Source organism: Halichoerus grypus, chromosome 7, assembly GCF_964656455.1.
Source record: "Halichoerus grypus chromosome 7, mHalGry1.hap1.1, whole genome shotgun sequence".
In the NCBI taxonomy this organism is placed as follows: domain Eukaryota; kingdom Metazoa; phylum Chordata; class Mammalia; order Carnivora; family Phocidae; genus Halichoerus; species Halichoerus grypus.
The window spans coordinates 120,269,567-120,287,741 of NC_135718.1; the positions used below are offsets into that span (position 1 = coordinate 120,269,567).

An 18,175-nucleotide genomic window follows, 5' to 3' on the forward strand; every position below is an offset into this window, starting at 1 on the left:
CTCCGGCAGAGAGGAAGCCGTAAGCTCTGGGCATGCTCTTTTGTGTTTGACAGAATGGCAGGGAGCACTGGCTGGAGGAGTAAGGAGCTGCGGGGTCTAACACAAAGGGTTGCCTTCACATGCCCTCCAGCTCAGGCCCTGTCCCAAGTCACTGTGACAAGTTTACTGCAGGTGTTAAGAAAGTCGACTCTGGCTGGGGGCGCCTGGGTGGCTCAGTCGTTAAGCGTCTGCCTTCGGCTCAGGTCATGATCCCGGGGTCCTGGAATTAAGCCCCACATCAGGCTCCCCGCTCAGCAGGAGGCCTGCTTCTCCCTCTACCCCACTCCCTCGTGCTCTCTCTCTCTGGTTCTCTCTCTCAAATAAGTAAAATCTTAAAAAAAAAAAAAAAAAAAAAATCGACTCTCTGGAAGCCAACACTCCCCTCCCTTGAGGGCCAGTGTCCACATAGGAGGAGAAGGCCCGTGCAAGCTGAGAGGAAGGGGTAAGCCAGCAATCTTGGATTCCCAGTAGGAAAGCAGGAGCTCTAACGTTTCCTACGACCCTGGCCACAGGTGACAGAGGAAACAGGGTGAACCGTAACATGAAGCCCGACACACACCATCGATGCTGGCCATCAAGACACACTGCGCAGTGCCTGGCTCCCGCAGGGGCTACGCACTTGGGTCCTTTCACAAAAGACCGTTAACTGAAGGACCCCTGGTGGCCCCTCCCATGGTTCCAAGGGCAAGGCCACCTGTTCAAAGACAGGACCAGGGGTAGCCCCCATTACCCACCCCCAAGGCCGCCCACCCCGCACTGGGCCCTACAGAGTTGCCAGCTGGCTTGCAACCAAATTCCTCTGGTCACAAAAGCAAGTGGGGAAAATTACCTCCTGATTACAAAGCCCGCCCCTCATGAGAGGTTAGTGTGTTATGAACACAAAGAAGAATCTGTAAATGTGCTGCTATCTCCTTTCCTTATAAACTGAGACTAGTGATGTGATAAGAACAGGTGAGTTTAGGAATAAACAGAAGGTAGAAGGTGAAAATGTTCAACTATAATTGTAGTCCATTTTCAGAACATCTACTATATAAACAAAGAAATTGGACATGGCAATTCAAATGAATCATTTGTTCACACTTGCTTAAATGTCGGGGCTTCCTGGTGCTACAGAGTTTATTTAGAGAAACATTAACCTCTGCTCACTCAAGTTTTTAAAAATGAAAATAAAGTGTCTGTGAAATGGAAATGCAAATTCATGGAAAATACCACTCTGTTTATAAAAATGTCCCTAATATGCAACTTTTCAGGAAGAGAGCCACACCATAAAACTTGAAACTGGGCTCTGGAAAGCCAAAAGGATCTAGGATGGCCTACAGTTCAATAGAGAGTAATTGTCACAGAAAAAATAAAAATGGTAGAATTTATAAATAAACCCAAGAGATTGTTTTTTGAAAAAGAGAACAGATCCACTAAGTAGACAAAACCTTTGCTAAATTCCCTAAAACAGAAAAAATGAGACGTGTGTTTCAAAACATTATGTGATCTACAACTGGATGTTAATACATTTGAAAATTTCAATGAAAAGGGAAAATGTAGGGGTGCCTGGCTGGCTCAGATGGTGGAGCACGTAACTCTTGATGTCAGGGTTTTGAGTTTGAGCCCCACGTTGGGTGTAGAGATTATGTAAAAATAAAATCTAAAAAAAAAAAGAAAGAAAAATATAAATTACTCAAACTGACTTAAGAAAACCTAAATATAACCTGAAATAACTGAAAGATACTGAAGTTTTCAGTGAATCTATTTCCAAAGAGTCCATGCCTAGACAAACTTACAAGTGAATATCAAATTTTGATGCTGAGATCTCATACACTATTTAAATAGTTCCAAGCATGCACAATTAAAAACTTCCCCATTCGGGTGCCTGGGTGGCTCAGTCGTTAAGCGTCTGCCTTCGGCTCAGGTCATGATCCCAGTGTCCTGGGATCGAGTCCCACATCGGGCTCCCTGCTTGGCGGGAAGCCTGCTTCTCCCTCTCCCACTCCCCCTGCTTGTGTTCCTGCTCTAGCTATCTCTCTCTCTGTCAAATAAATAAATAAAATCTTTAAAAAAAAAAAACAAAAAACTTCCCCATTCATTTTATAAAGTTAACAGAATGCTGATATTAAAATCTGATGAAACAAAAAATAAAACTACACCAACTAATCTCACTTAGAAATTAATAATTAAAAAAAGAAAAACCTGGAAACAAGCAGTGTATTTAAAAATACCATAGTCCTAGGTTTCTTGTAGGAATCCATATAAGCCATACTGGAAAATGTATAACTTTAAAATATGTCAACAGCTTGAAAGGGAAAAAACTATGCAATCATCTGAAAAGATGCTTTAAAAATGAATTCAACATTTACTGCTGATTTTTTTGTTGTTGTTGTTAAAGATTTTATTTATTTATTTGACAGAGAGAGACACAGCTAGAGAGGGAACATAAGCAGGGGGAGTAGGAGAGGGAGAAGCAGGCTCCTGGCTGAGCAGGGAGCCTGAGAGGGGTTCGAGCCCAGGACCCTGGGATCAGGGCCCGAGCCGAAGAGCTTAACAACTGAGCCACCCAGGCGCCCCCACTGCTGATTTTAAAAAATTTAGTTAAAGGGAGCTAGCCAGATTCCTTAGCATGATTTAAAAAAAGAAAAGAAAAGAAAAGAAAAGTTTATTCAACTTTTCAGTAATGGTAAAAACAATACAGGGATTTCCATTAAAATTAGAATTAAAATAAAAATAGCATTCTTTCCCAACTACTATATTGTTCTAAAAGTCCCAGCTAATCAATCATAGATGAAGCAAGACCATTAGCATGATCTGCAGATGATATTATCTAAACACAAAAATTAGGAAAATCAAAAATAAGTTAATGGAACATTAAGAGAATTCAATAAATAGTTGGAACTTAACATACAGAAACCAAAATAAATACCTTTAGACCAGAAATAATCAGCTACAAATTATAGGAAATATAATTGGAAAATTTCCCAATCATAAAAGGAAAAAAAAAAAAAAAAAAGACTCAATCTGAGGAATTTTAGCAGGACCTGTTATGAAGAAGATCAGCAACCTTTACTAAGGGAAATAACAGAAGACCCTGAATGAATAAAGAAAAAATACCACATCTGTGGGTGGAAAAATACAATATTATAAGAATATTAATTATTTACAAATTAATTTCCTGTAATTCTAATTAAAACCCTAATGAGATTTTTTCAGAACAGTTTCAAATATGTATATGGAAGAATAAACCAGTGAGAATAGCTAAGTGTGGAAATGAAAAACAATGAGTAGTAACTTATTCCACCAGATACTCAAATATTTTATAAAGCATTTTTAATTAAAACAGTGCAATAATGATGTATAAATTGATGGAGAAATCAATGAAACAGAAAAGAGCTCCCCAACCGAAACAGTCTCGTGTCTATATAAGCATTTAGCAATGACAGGAGCACATCGGTGGCTCAGTCGGTTAAGCGGCTGACTCTTGGTTTTGGCTCAGGTCTTGATCTCCCAGTCATGGGATCGAGCCCCACCTTGGGCTCTGTGCTGCGCGGAGTCTGTTTCAGATTCTCTTCCCCTCTGCCCCTTTTCCCACTCACACACATGCACATGTGCGTGCGTTCTCTGTCTCTAATAAATAAAATCTTTTAAAAAAAGAATGTAGCAATGATCAAGATTGCATCATAATTCAATATGAAAAGAAATAGTTAATCATGCTTGGTTATCTATTTGGGAAAAAATAATTTAACTTTTCACTTCAATCATATGCCAAATACATGTGAGATGGGCTAAAGAAGAAAGGCTCAACTTGCTGAAACACAAGAAGAGGGACACTCTCCAAAAGAAGAAGTATTATTGGCACAACCTTCCTGGAGAACAGTCTGGGGAAGTCTATCAAGAACCTTAAAAATATTCATGTAGTTTGACTCTGCAATGCCTCCTCTGGAAATCCTTCTGAGAAAAGCTATCAGGTATGATACAACAATATAAATAGATTCCTTACAAAATAAGTGAGCTATACATTCAACTCATACAGTTGGAATGAAAAGGAACAGAGCAAATCCAAAGAAACAATAAGAAATAATAAGAGCAGAAATCAGTGAATTGGAGAACAAAAGGAAACAACTGAGAAACCGAACAAAGCCACATTCTGGAAAGATTCCTACGCTCTCTGGCACAATTGATGAAAGCAGAAAAAGACGGAGGAAGGGAGGGAGGGAGGGAGGGAAGGAGAAGATGTAAAACAAAATACACAGTAAGAGAGGAAAGCAAAACTACAGAAACAAAAAAATTTTAAATATGAGTATTATGAACCACACTACACTAATCAAATTGAAAACCTACATAAGTGCATAGATCCCTGGAAAGCTACAAAATGTCAAAATAGGTACAAGAAGAAATAAACCTGAATATAAACCAATAAATAAATTGAAACAGTAGTCTAAGACTTCCCCTCCCAGCTGCTTTCCCAGGTGACTGCCAATCACTCAGGTTTTTACTGATGACAATTCGACTCTTTTCATTTCAAGAACTGCGTCAAACTGATAGGAACACTACAATATATGGGTCTCTTTTAGGTGGGAGCATTAACTCTTTCAAGGTTACTGCATGGCAGATCTCATCTTTCCTCATGTTAAGTGTACGCAGAGGGACATAAAAGTATTTCTACATCTACTGAACCACAAGGGCATAAACTTGACACAGTAGGTCTGGATTAGCCACAACACTGCAGAGCTCAAGGGGAGAAGTCACCAAACACAGCAGATCACCACCACCCCATCCCAAGTACTTCCATATGACTTAGAGATGCTCTACGCCTGGTAGAGTCGGGAGGAAGAAGGGGTGTTCTGTTCAGTCCCTGTTGTGAATTTACCAAAAGATTCCATTTGATGAAGGCCATTAGAATCAGCCTGCTGTCCCTAATGGCCTGACAACCCTGCTTCCCCAGACAGAGTGCAGTGAACAGGATGCCTGGTCCACACCCAGAGAAAGCAGCCATGCAGATGCCCACTGGTGGCATTTCACTTAGTGGGTAAGTTTTGAGCCTGTATTATGTTCTAGGCACTCTATTTGCTCCAGATACAAACACCCCAAAAAAGTTTACAGAAGAGACAGTTTTCCCAGTGACCTACTTCTATCATGCAGCTAAGTAGCACTTTTTCCCAAACTAGACAGTAAGACATGGAGCCAAGAAGACTTAACATTGCACCATTAAACATACTTTGGCAAGACAAGGGGATCCGGCTTCCATGAGCTGAACTGGCAAAAGCATTAGAGAAAGAAGACATTTCTTGGGAGTAACCTGAGAAACACTTTGGCACTGGCATTTAAAGGAAAAACAGGATAAAAGAAGCTTCAGGCTAGGGAGTGGTCACTAATAAGTCAAACAGCATGACAGCCTCTGAATCAGCTGAGGTGCAGAAAAGCTTCATACTATCCACAGAAGGATCCCCTCCCACCCCCATCCCAGCAGCCAGCAGGACACAGAAAGGAAACATTTTATTCCAATTTTTGATAAAATTTTAAAATTTTATAGTAGAATAGACAAAAGGGCCTCCCCTTTTAAAGCAAGGTGCTTTAGGAATTAAATTATCAATAAATATGAGTGGCAGAACAGAACAAATATTGGGTCTCGAGTTGGACACCTCTGATTTTAAACCCAGTTCCATTAGAACTTATTAAATGTGTGACCTTAGACAAGTTATATTTTTCAGCCTCTGTATCCTCATCCGGGTAAAAAACGTACAACACCCATTGTAATAGACTCCTGAGATGACGGCCATAAATTCCATGCACATACATGCTGCTCCAGCCATAAAGAGGTGTAGTCTTTACTCCCCTTGAATCTGGACTAGAGCTGTGATTTGCTTTCACCAATAAATGAGGCGGAAGTGAACTGTACAACTTCCCAGGCTGAGCTTCAAGAGATCTGTAGCTTCTGCTTTTGTGTACTTGCAATACTCCCTCTTGAACCCAGCTGTCCTGTTATAAGAAATATAAGCCATGTGGAGAGCCATGCAGAGAGAACCTCTGCATGCTAGCTGACAGCCCCCAACTGAGGTCTTGGCTAGCCACATGAGTGAGCCACCAGATGATTGCAGCTCCAGCTAACAACACACACAGCGGAAGACCTGCCCTGCTGAGTCCAGTAGAGGTTTGTTAAAAACAAACTCATGGACAAAGACTCACAAAAATGAGTTAGTGTAATCCATAACATCAACAAGCCAAAAAAGAAAAACCAGTGGTCTTATCAATACAGGCACAAAAAGCATTTGACAAAATCCAACACCCATTTTCAAATAAAAACTCTCAGCAAACTAGAAATAGAAGGGAACTTCCTCAACTGGATTAAGAACACTTACAAAAAACCTACAGTGAACATCATACTTAATGGTCAGAAAGCTTTCCTGCTAAGATCAGGATAAAAGGCAAAAAACTGTCCCCTCTCACCACTCCTTTTCAATATCATAATGGGAGTCCTAGATAGTGCAATAAGAAAATGAAATAAAAGGTATACAAAATGGAGGGCACCTGAATGGCTCAGTCAGTTAGGCATCTGCCTTCAGCTCAGGTCATGATCCCAGGGGCCAGGATCGAGCCCCGCATAGGGCTCCCTGCTTAGCAGGGAGCCTACTTCTCCCTCTCCCTCTGCGATTCCCCCTGCTTGTGCTCTCTGGCTCTATCTCCCTGTCAAATAAATAAGTAAAATCTTAAAAAAAAAAAAAAAAAAAAAAGGTATACCGAATGGAAAGGAAGAAATAAAATTGTCTTTGTACGCAGATAATACAAATACCTCTGTAGAAAATCCAAAGAATCTACAAAAAAACTCCTGGAACCAGTAAGTGATTATAGCAAGGTTACAGGATACAGGATTTATATGCAAAAGTCAATTACTTTCCTATAGATCAGCAATGAACAAGTGAAATTTACAATTAAGAACACAATACCATTTACATTAGCACCCCCAAAAAATAAAATACTTAGGTATAAATCTAACTAAATACATACAAGTTATATGTTAGGAGAACTAGAAAACTCTGATGAATAAAAAAAAAAATTGAGATATTCCATGTTCATGGACAGGAAGATGACTCAATATTGTTAAGATGTCAGTTCTACTCAACTTCATGTATAGATTCAATGCAATCCAAATCAAAATCCCAGCAAGTCCCTTTTGGATACTGATGACATGATTCTAAAGTTTATATGGAGAGGCAAAAGATCCAGAATAGCCAACCCAATATTGAAGGAGAAGAACAAAGTCAGAGTCACCCAATTTTAAGACTTACTATAACGCCTCAGTATCCATGAGACTGTGGCATTGGTGAAAGAATAGACAAATAGAGGAATAGAAAGCCCAGTAAAAGACCCACATAAATACAGTAAACTGACCTTTGACAAAGGAGCAAAGGTAATACAACACAGGAAAGATGGTCTTTCAACAAATGTTGGACCTGGACATCCACATTCAAAAAAAGTAAATCTAGATGCAGACTTTACACACTTGATAAAAATTAACTGAAAATGGATATTATAGATCTAAACATAAAATGCAACACTAATTAACTCTTAGAAGATAACATAAGAGAAAATCTAGATGCCCTTGGCTCTAGCAAGTACTTTTTAGATACCCAAGACACAATGTATGAAAGAAACAATTGGTAAACTGGACTTAACCAAAATTTAAAACATCTGCTCTGTAAAAGACACTGTCAAGAGAATAAGGTGACAAGCCACAAGCTGGAAGAAAATATTTGCAAAAATCATTATCCAAAATATACAAAGAACTATTAAAACTCAAGAATAAGAAAATAAACCATCCAGTTAAAAAGTGGGCAAAAGACCTGAACAAACACCTCACCAAAGAAGATTAGATATATATGGCAATGAGCATATGAAGATGCTCCACATCACATGTCATCTGGGAAATGCAAATTAAAACAATGAGATACCACTACACCCCTACTAGAATGGCGAAAATCTGGAATACTGACGTCCATTTATGGAAAAGACTACTGATTGGCTGCTAATACCCATTCTTTCCCCCTCCATTTATGGAAAAGACTAGCTGCTAATATTAGCAGCTGATTAGCTGCTAATACCCATTCTTTCCTCCTCTATAATAGAACCCTTGAATTTAGCTCGATAAATGGGACTTCCAACCAAAGATTACATTTACTTGCTCCCCTCACAGTTGATGTGGCTACAGGACTGAGTTCTAGCAAATGGTATGTCAATGGGTACAACGTAAGCAACTTTCAAGTCATACTCAGAAAAGAGGAGGGCTTGTCCTCCCCTTCCCTTCCCTTCCATCCTTCCTTCTGGGAGAAAAGTGAACATGACAGCTGGAGCTGAAGCAGCCACCTTACATCATGAGGTGAAGCCACATGACGAAGATGGCAGAGGGACATGATAGAAGGAGCCAGGCTCTTTGATGCTGTCTGGACACCATATGAGCCTTGGAACAGTTATATTGGAGGCTGTGTTTCTGCTGCCAAGCCTATCTTTGAAGTAATATACCATCTTGTAGGGCTGTTGTAAAGTTCGCACGAGACAAGGTACATGGAGTATCTAATATGGTGCCTGACATAGAGCAGGGTTGGCTCCCCCACATGGGAGCTCAGAGGCTCCAGCAGGGGAATACAACTACTTGGCCAGCCTGTACAAAAGAACAGTCCTCATCTACTGTAGATGGTCTGTCTCTGCACCCAAGCCCATGGCCTTGAGTGGGACATATGTAGAATGGGAGAAAAATCAATCCTGGGGATACATATCAAAATCAGTCCCAGTGATCCATAAGGAGGTAGGTGTTCAGAGCAGAGCACTCTCACCTGTGCTTCTCCAAATCCCCCTTTTACCATCTTAAGTGACTTTTCAGCATACTCTCCTGCCAAACTCCACACATAAATAGGAAATGTCTTTCACAGCCTTTCCCTGCTTTCTGATCTAAGCTCACCTCCTACCACTGTCCCCTCACATTCTATACTCCAGTCCCACCGAGTGGTTTGTAGTTGCCAGACCATGCTATGCTTCCTCACACCCCAAAGTTTTGTCCCTTTGCCTACAAACTCCTCTCTTTCCACAGATCCTCTGACATCTTCCCTACTCGGCAGGCTCCTGTTCTGTCTTACAACAAAATCGTCGTAAGTAATCATCATCTCCTCTAGGAAACCATCCCTGATTACAGAAGAGACCATGATGGTCCCTCCTCATTTCTTTCTCCCATCCTTCCATAACATGGGAAGTCTGAGTGGTGCATGGCCACCAAGCTAAAGATGATGTTTCTCAGCCTCCCAGGTGTGTCCATAAGACCTGGCACTGGCCAAGTGGGGGTGAGCAGAAGTGATAAGGGTAACTTGCTGAGCTCTCCTTAAAGGACAGGAGGATTCTCACCCCCCTTCCTATAGGCTGGAATGTGGATTTGGTGATGATTCTTCTTCAACAAGCATACAAAGCACTAAACACAGCAGAACAAAAGGACAAAGGAGTCTAGGCCTCTAATACCGTGAGCTCCCTCCACATGTCTGAGAGCAATGATGATGGAAGAAAGATGGAAGAGGTTACTGCATATCACCTCCACAGCCTTCAATAGCCATTGAATCAAACCCTCCTCTTACAGGATCCACTCCAAGATCGAGGATTGTGGTGGAAAATAGCACTGACTCAGATCATGGACTCAAAGTGTCCCAGAGAGGGGAAAGCAAAGCAGGGGCCAAGTCATCCCCAGCCCATTAGACAATCTTCCTGAATCTTCTACCTCTGAGTACTTCCTTCCTCCTTTCTTTCTTGATAGGAGGTCAGGAAAGTTGGGGCCTTACCTCTGGAAGCTTTGTAAACTTCATAGAAAGAATATAAGTGGAAGCCTAGTGAAGCAAACAGGTAAAAAGACAGTTCCCATCGGGGCAGCATTGTTCCTTGTGACAAATCGTCCAGGCAGACACACTGAGAGTTTCTAGGAAGAGAAACAGATATAAAGACATTAAGCCATAGACATGACACTAGGAAACAGAGCATCCTATCAGTTCACTTGCTCTCTCAGGGACCCGTCACTATTTCAGGCAATACAGATATAACACCAGTTATACTTCCTTCTGCCAGTGACCTTATGCATCCTGCATCCAAAATACACGCACACGCACAAACACGCACACGTACACGCCCACGCCCTGCCTTCCTTGGGATGGGCAGGTCTCCCCCATGAGCTCCCACAGCCCCCCATCTGCCTCCCATCAGAGTGCACACCAGACAGTCATGCGCTCAATGCCGGACACGCCTGCCTCCCTTTGTGGGGTGGGCCTTTGGAGAGCAGGGACCATGATCTCTGAGTCCCCAGTACCCAACACGGGGTGTAGAATGTAGCGAGAGGGGACTAGTGCTCCATGAATAATAAATGGCTTTAAATCCTGAATAGAAGAAAAGTACAGATCATCTCCAAACCTGTTCTAAGCCAACAGCCTTAACCTCCTCGTTCTCCCCTTCAAATGTCATCCCATAGTTGTTTACATGAGTAGGTGCATGAAAACCGCCATCTTCCATCTTACGTAAACTTTTTTTTTTTTTAAGAATTTTTATTTATTTATTTATTTGAGAGAGAGAGAGAGAGAGCATGAGAGGGGGGAGGGTCAGAGGGAGAAGCAGACTCCCCGCTGAGCAGGGAGCCCGATGTGGGACTCGATCCCGGGTCTCCGGGATCATGACCTGAGCCAAAGGCAGTTGCTTAACCAACTGAGCCACCCAGGCGCCCCTTTTGTAAACTTCTTAAAGGGAAGTGATAACCTGACCCCCAGCAGCTGTGGCAGGTCCCACAATATTTAGTCTACCTTCTTACACAGTAATGGAATTTTTAACTGAAGGCATGAATGCTAAGCTCAACTATATAGTGTAGCCAAGTGTGGGCATTTGAATAGCTCGGGCTGTAAAGCTGTGGCCATGCCCTTCCTGGTGGCCAGAACTGGGACAGCCACCTCGGGCCAAGAGGTGAGAGCCATGTGGGAAAACAAGATCGAGGAGCCTCCGTCCCTGACTCCATGTACCACCCCACCCCCAAAACTGCCCCAGACCATTTATATCTGGACTATTACATGAAAGAGAAATGCACTTCCAGGTTGTTTAAGCCTCTGCTATTCTCGATCTCTCTCTTACGGCAGCCATGTCTATATTCTAAGTATTAGAGCAGGTGATAGGAAGTCCTAAAATTCTGCAAATTAAATAATCAGCTCTCCAGTAACAAAGAGTTAGTTAAATGCTCTCAATGCTTTACTTAAGCCTCTCAAATATGTCTCACTGTAGATGCCAAATTAAAATAGGAGCAAATTTTAAGCCCCAAGCAAGCACTTCTCATATGGGACAGTCATGCCAAGAATCAGAATTCCCACATCTCATTTTATTTTCACAACACCTAGTGAAGAAGGTGGAGCAAGAGAGAGAGGCATTTTACAGATGACAACTGTGAAGAACAAGGCCACACGGTCAGAAATAACTGAGCCAGTGCTCAAATCCAGGTCTTGGGACCACCGAGACTCCATGCCTCCCCTCAGCCAGAGCCAGCTCCATTAATGCCAGTTCACAAAGTTACTTGTCCCTACAGCCTGGCTCATAATCCATTACGCACAAACTCGTCTCTTCAAGCTCAGAGAGACAGAGCAGAAAAATATGCAAACTTTGGCTTTCATAAAATAGGAGGTCAGAAGTCAGCGGTCCTCCACCCAGAGTACCTACTGGTAATGACCTAAAAGTTGCTCAGGCAGTTTGGTCTCCTGCAACCTAAGGGATCCAGAAGGCACTTATGTTTTCAATCCCAAACACTCTCAAGCCCTCAACACCTTCTCAGGTCCCCCTGCTATTTTTCAGAACCATTTCTAGCTTTAAACATTTTTACTCACACTTTATTTTTAAATGCCTGGCATCTCCTAGAATACCTGAGAATTTCTTTGTGGAATTTTGTGGGAATAGCGTAGTCTTCCCATTAGTGGGAAGTTACCTTTAACCTCTGGGTTTTATGGGTCTCTTTTCAAAGGATGTTGGTATTATATTCGATGGCCTCCTCACCTCCATTTAGAATATGTGATTAGCAAAGTCTGAACCCCTAAAAATGCTACTGAAATGTGAACATAATCTTAGAGATGAAAGTTATAGAAGCCCTGCTGTTTAGAAGCTTTCCAGGGACATTCTCTTCTAGGACAATTCCTCTGCATTAATTAACTGTGGGGAACCAAAAAATTCAGTGTTAAAACGTTTCCCTTTCTGGTGCTCTTAGCTATATTGTGCACGTTTTGCAGACACCTACACAAAGATACATAGTAACGAGCAACAAAGCAGCAGAGCTGAATCTTCACATTAAAAATGTGGGGACTGGACCAAATAGCCTCCACCTGACAGCATGCTAGGAAAGCCTGCATGAAGCAGATGGCGGGGCGGGGGAGAGTCAGAGTGCGGGGGGTGGGGGGAGCTCTGCCATTTAGTGGTAGAGGAACTTGAGTGGGTCAAACCTCTTAGATAGGTTTCCTCACAGGGTTATTGAATTAAAATTTAATGTAAAATGCTTATCTAAGGCCTGGCACCAAGTAAGTGCCCCCAAAATATTAGCTATGATCTGTCCAACAGGTCCAGTTAGTGAATTTAATTCATCAGAAGCCTACCTCACCAGAGCTCTGGTTTTCTCCCTGATCTGATGAAATTTCACGGCCCCTCCGTGTGGCGTGGTCATCCCACCTGCTGCCAGGCTTCCTTCAGCAGAAGGGCATCCCCAGAGCTCTCACTCAGGTCTCACGTGTTGTCCACACCCAACCCAACCCCAGGCCACCCCGACAGCAAACAAACTGTTGGCCCCCCCTTGGGGGTCACCTGGACAGCCTTCTGCCCAGCATCTCTTCTTCACCACTTCTTTGCTTATCCCCAAGGGAATGATATGCATATTCCCACTTGTCTTGTTTCATCACTCACAATCCCAGGAATGCCACCTCAAAACACCACCACCACAGACACTCACATGTCATCCTTAACAGATCTTTCTTCCCTACACCTCTCTTTTCTGCTCTTGCCCACCTATCTCAAGAAAATTCCTCTCCCCGGTGCTTTCTTCTGTATTCATTTCAGCTGTGCCTTCAGAAAGCAAATCAGAGTAGGTATGTTTAAAGGATTCAATGACCCAACAGTATCAAAGAAAAGGCAAGTTGGACACTGGGGAATATAACTAGAACTTTTAAGTGTCCAAATCCATACAGGTTCCTAAACACTCAGAAAATTCTCAAATTTCTATTTCTCGTTCTCTAAACAAGCATGCTCTTCTTTAGGGATAGGCTATCATGATAAAAATCAAAGAGGTCCTTACCCAAATGTGTAAGTAATGCTTCTTTTCTGTTGTTCATGCACAGATCCCGTCCTGCAACAGCATTATCAGCTTAGTGGGTATCTGCGAGACAGCCCAGAAACTAATCACCATTTGTAAATTACTTCTACAGGAAAAGCCAACAGATAGGAGTACAGCCTGTGTTTAAGTAAATGCCTACCTGATTAATCTACGTAACTGAGGCTGTACCATTGATCTGTGAGAGCTAGGAAGAGATGCCAGGATGTGTGATGGGAAAGGGATGGGTCTGAGAAGTCTGCCGCCTTAGTGGGAATACTGGTCAGGACTGTGAAAAAGTACAAATGTAGATAGTGGAGGGGGAGGGAGAGCAGGAGTCATGTAGCAGAGGGTCTTAAACATAAAGTATTACAAGTTTGGCTTTGATTTGCTGAAGAAACCTCAGGCTTATGAGCCAGTACATTTAACTATTTGAATGAAGCTTCAGGAAGAAGCCCTTTGACAGTGTGGTAATCTAGAGGCAGGAAAGGCAGCAATTCGGGAGGAAGTAGAGAGAAAGTGCTAGAACCAAGCAACACAAAGAAAAATTAAGTCCTTCCTGGACAGGAAACCAGTCCAGGAAGCAGTAGGATTGAAAAAGAAGAAAACAATAACAGCAACTCCAAAGCTGTAAGATCACAGTATCTCAAAGCTAAATGTTATTGACAAGAGTAGAATATTTGAGGTAAATGAAGACAGAGAGAAAGTACATTTACTATTAGGTGTTGGAAGGAAATCATAGCAGGTTCCTCTGGGATCAAAGGGAAAGAAGTCAGACTGGAGTAACAAGGAATTTTACCTACATATTGGGGTGTAAAAGCCCCTGAAGCTGGGTATTTCAAAAAAGTATTTATCTGGGGATTATAGAACTCAAGAGGCCCACAGAATAAAATCCTAGCTGTAAAATGGCAGCTAACAGAGTTTTTTCCATACTGAAGAAACATACATTTGCATTTACTTTGTAATTTAACACTCCACCTGCTTTCAAAGATATCATCTACTCTACTCCTCACCAGGAGGGCTAACAGTTAGCTCTTTTTCAGGAATCAGAATCCTGCTCAGGGAAAGCCAGCGATCTGCCCAAGCACACAGAGAAGCCAGTGATGGGGCAAAAACCAGAACCCAATTTCCCAGCTCCCACTCTTTCACAGGCAGAAATCCTGCTCCTTAGTCTTGGCAGAGAAGCACAGCTCACTATGCCAAAGCCAAAAATGTGCATAAACATAACTTCTGAAAGATGCTTTCCCCCAGCAATTTCCAATATCACTTCAAATGTATCTTTATTTTTGATGCATGCTACAAATGGATTCCAACACTTCCATTTTAAATGTTTTCTACTGCTTGGTCTTGATATATCCAGTGTGAATGAGCTATAACCACACCCCAACATGCACCAGAGGACTTTCAAAACAGCACTCAGCACTGAGCTAATAATCCTTAGGTACCAGCATCATCATTGTTACTTCTACCAATTAACGGTTGCTCAATGTCCTAAACTGAAATTTTCCTCTACTTAGTTTTCTTATACTTCAGTAACAACTGTACTATAATAAGTGCTATTTATAGGCTACCTATGCCAAGCAAGCACTTTACAAGTATTATCTCATTTAATCTTCATAACAACTTTTTAAGGTTGGTACTTTTGGTACCCTCATTTAACACAAAAGAAAACCAAAGCCCAGAAAGGTCAAGAAATTGTACCTTCTGGAACTAAAGGCATGGAGGCAGGGTAATGCGATTATTTAGAGATGGCTGTGGAGCCAAAGTTCGAATCCCAGCTTTGCTACTTCCTAGTTGTATGCCCTAAGACAAGTAGCATAACCTCTCTATGCCTCAATTTCCTTATGTATAATCAGGGATAACAGTCAGAGGGTTGCTGTAAGGATCAGATGAACTTACAAAGTGATAGAACAGTGCCTTGGGCACAGTCAGTTCTAAAATTCTATTCTTTTTGTTTTTAATGTTATTGCTATTATACTAAAAAGGCTTAATTATTCTCTCCAATAATACTCCTTCAAATATTTAAAGATAATTAATGCCACACACTCCATCCCAAGCCCTCTTCCAGGACAAACATCCATGATTTCTTCTACCATTTCTTCAGTGACCTAGTTCCTAGACCCTTTACCATTCAGTCAGTTGTCTTTATAGTATAGGTATCTAGACCTGAACCTAAAACTCCAGATGTGGCAGAGAGTACGGCAAGACCATCACTTCTATTCTTCCAGAAACTGTACTTTAAATAATGAAATCTAGATGCAGTTCTTCATTCAACAAGTATCAGTGAGCTCCTACTGAGATTCAGGGAACTGTGTTATTTGTGAAGACAAAATATAAAATCCCATCTGGGAAAGCCCCCAAATAGGGCTCTCCCAGAAATGTCCATGTGTTAATCCCTGGAACCTATAAATACAGTTCCTTACAGAGCAAAGGGATTTTGCAGCTGTCATTAAGATGGGGACATTATCCCTGATTATCTACATAGGCCCAGTACAATCACAAGGGTCCTTCTGGGAGGGTCCGAGACAGAGAAAATGGGATAATGAAAGCAGAGATTAGCGTAGTGTGCTCTGAAGATGAAGGAAGAGACCACCAGCAAAGAACTGAAGGCAGCATCAAAAGGCAACAACAAAAAAGTCTGCCCTAGAGCCTACAGAACTTCTGACCTCCAGAACTGCATGATAATAAACTTGTGTTGTTTTAAGCCACTAAGTTTGTAGTAATTTGTTACAGAAACAATAAGAAACTAACATACCACACCTGCCTGGTGGGAGAAAAGTATCTAACTAAAAGGGTTTACATAAAAAATAAAATAAAATCAGAATATTTTTAATCCAACTGTTACAAAACTTAAATTGTAAGAAAATTAAATCTAAAACAAAATTTTGTATTCAGTTAGCACCTTGACATTTTTTGGCTTCCACCTCACACTGATAACAGTCTTAATATCAAACAAAGCTCTAGGTCTTTTTATACAAACTGCCATTAAGCCAGACCTCTGCTATTAGAGAGCACCGGAAAGGAGTCACTTTTATAAGTCCCTAATTCACAAAAGCTACTGATGTGCTATTATACTGTCTCCCACGAAAATTCTCAATCTACTTTAAGCTTTTTTAATCACCAGGAATCATGCCAACTACATCTTACACTCCCCAGATTAGGGGCATCTGAATGAACCAAAGATTTTATAATATACTATTTTAAGTAAACTTTGTATTAAAATGTACCTAAACTTAAAAAAAAATTAAGACTTTCAAAAAGCAGATTCACTCCAGTCATTGCCACTCAGATTAAAAATTAAGTGCCTCAAAAGTCCCCTAGCCTGATTTCTATCATCTTATTCATTGTGCCTGTTTTTGAACTTCATATAAATGGAATCACATAGCACTTACTCTGTTGTGTCTATCTTCTTTTTATTCAGTTCTATGCGAGGCTCATCCACATTGTATGTGAGACAATAAACAGTTCATTCTCATTACTAAAGAGTAGTCCATTGTATAAACTATGAAGTTATCCATTCTACTACTGATGAACATATGGGTTGTTTCCAACTTGGGGCCATTTTGAATAATAGTGTTCTGTACACTCACTGACATGAGTTTCAGTGCCCATATGCCTTTACTGTTGTGTTTATCCAAGAATGGAGTCATACGAGAGATCTATGTCCAGCTTTAGTAAATGATAGTAAATGATACACCAATTTCCAGAACAGCTGCATCAGCAATGTATGAGAGTTCCAGTTTGCCCATAACCCAACCAGGACAGGTATCCCCCACTTTCTGAAAGGTCAGGTTATACCACTTCACTTTTTACAAAAGACCTACATTTGTAGCTATTTTTGTTAACCAAAAGAAATGCGAAGATTTTCACTTTTACAAAAAAAAGGGGGGGGGGCAAGAGGAGAAGATGGCACTCAATATTTGTTTTGCAGCCAGCCCTTAAGGAGGCAGCACACATCCCAAGCAGAGGAGTAGCCCCGAGCTCCTTCCCGGGGAACTACACTGAGGACCTCAGCATCACATCACCAGAGACCCTGAACGGTGTCTGTGAGCATCTGTGCTTAGTCTTCATTTATTCTCCGCATCTACCAGCGAGATGTATCCTAAGATATTAGAAAAGCTTAAGAGGGGTTATTTTTGGGGTCTGGGAATGCTCAAAAATCTTCCATATAAATTAATGGTAATTGCTTCTTTGCTTCACACCATTTCTGCTTTCGAAAGATTTCACGGGAATGCTCTGCTTTTGGAGAGCAGGGGAAGCCTGTATATACTTAGCACTCACTCTGGTGACTATATAGTGGTAGCCCATTCTCACTTTAATTTGCATTTTCCTAATTACGGATGAGGTTAACCATCTTTTCATGTGTTTAAGAATTTGGATATCCTCTTTTAGGAAGTGACTTGCCCATTTTTCTATTGGGCTGTCCATTTTTTTAATGATTTGTGGAAGTCGTTTCTACATTGTGGGTAGGATTTCTGTATTGGATATATGTATTACAAATATCTTCACCCATCCTGTAGCTTGCTTCCCACTCTCCTTATGGAATCTTTAAATGAACAGAAGTTCTTACCAATCTTGTTCCTTTATAATTAGTTGCTTTTTGTGTCCTGTTCAATAAAATTTTGGCTGTCCCTAGGTAATAAAGATATTTTACTTTGCTTTCTTCCAGAAGCTTTATTATTTCAGCTTTCACATTTAGGTGGGTAACATATCTTAATATTTGTATATGGGATGAGGTAGATGATCAAGATTCATCTTGTCCACATGGAGATCCAGTTGGCCCAGCATCATTTACTGAAAAGGCCATCGTTT

At 41.3% G+C, this 18,175-nt stretch overlaps 1 protein-coding gene across 5 annotated transcripts in view; it reads right to left on the reverse strand.

The window, feature by feature from the left end:
- HHAT (hedgehog acyltransferase) overlaps positions 1-18,175 on the reverse strand; it is a 331,516-nt gene that overhangs the window by 295,311 nt on the left and 18,030 nt on the right. For 4 of the 5 annotated variants that reach the window (XM_078078155.1, XM_036095714.2, XM_036095717.2 and 1 more), the window contains exon 2: positions 9,837-9,970. In XM_078078155.1, the coding sequence (XP_077934281.1) occupies positions 9,837-9,970 (134 nt within the window). Of the gene's footprint in view, positions 1-9,836; positions 9,971-13,348; positions 13,430-18,175 lie in introns of all 5 variants that reach the window. The other variant, XM_036095719.2, reaches the window with a different exon arrangement.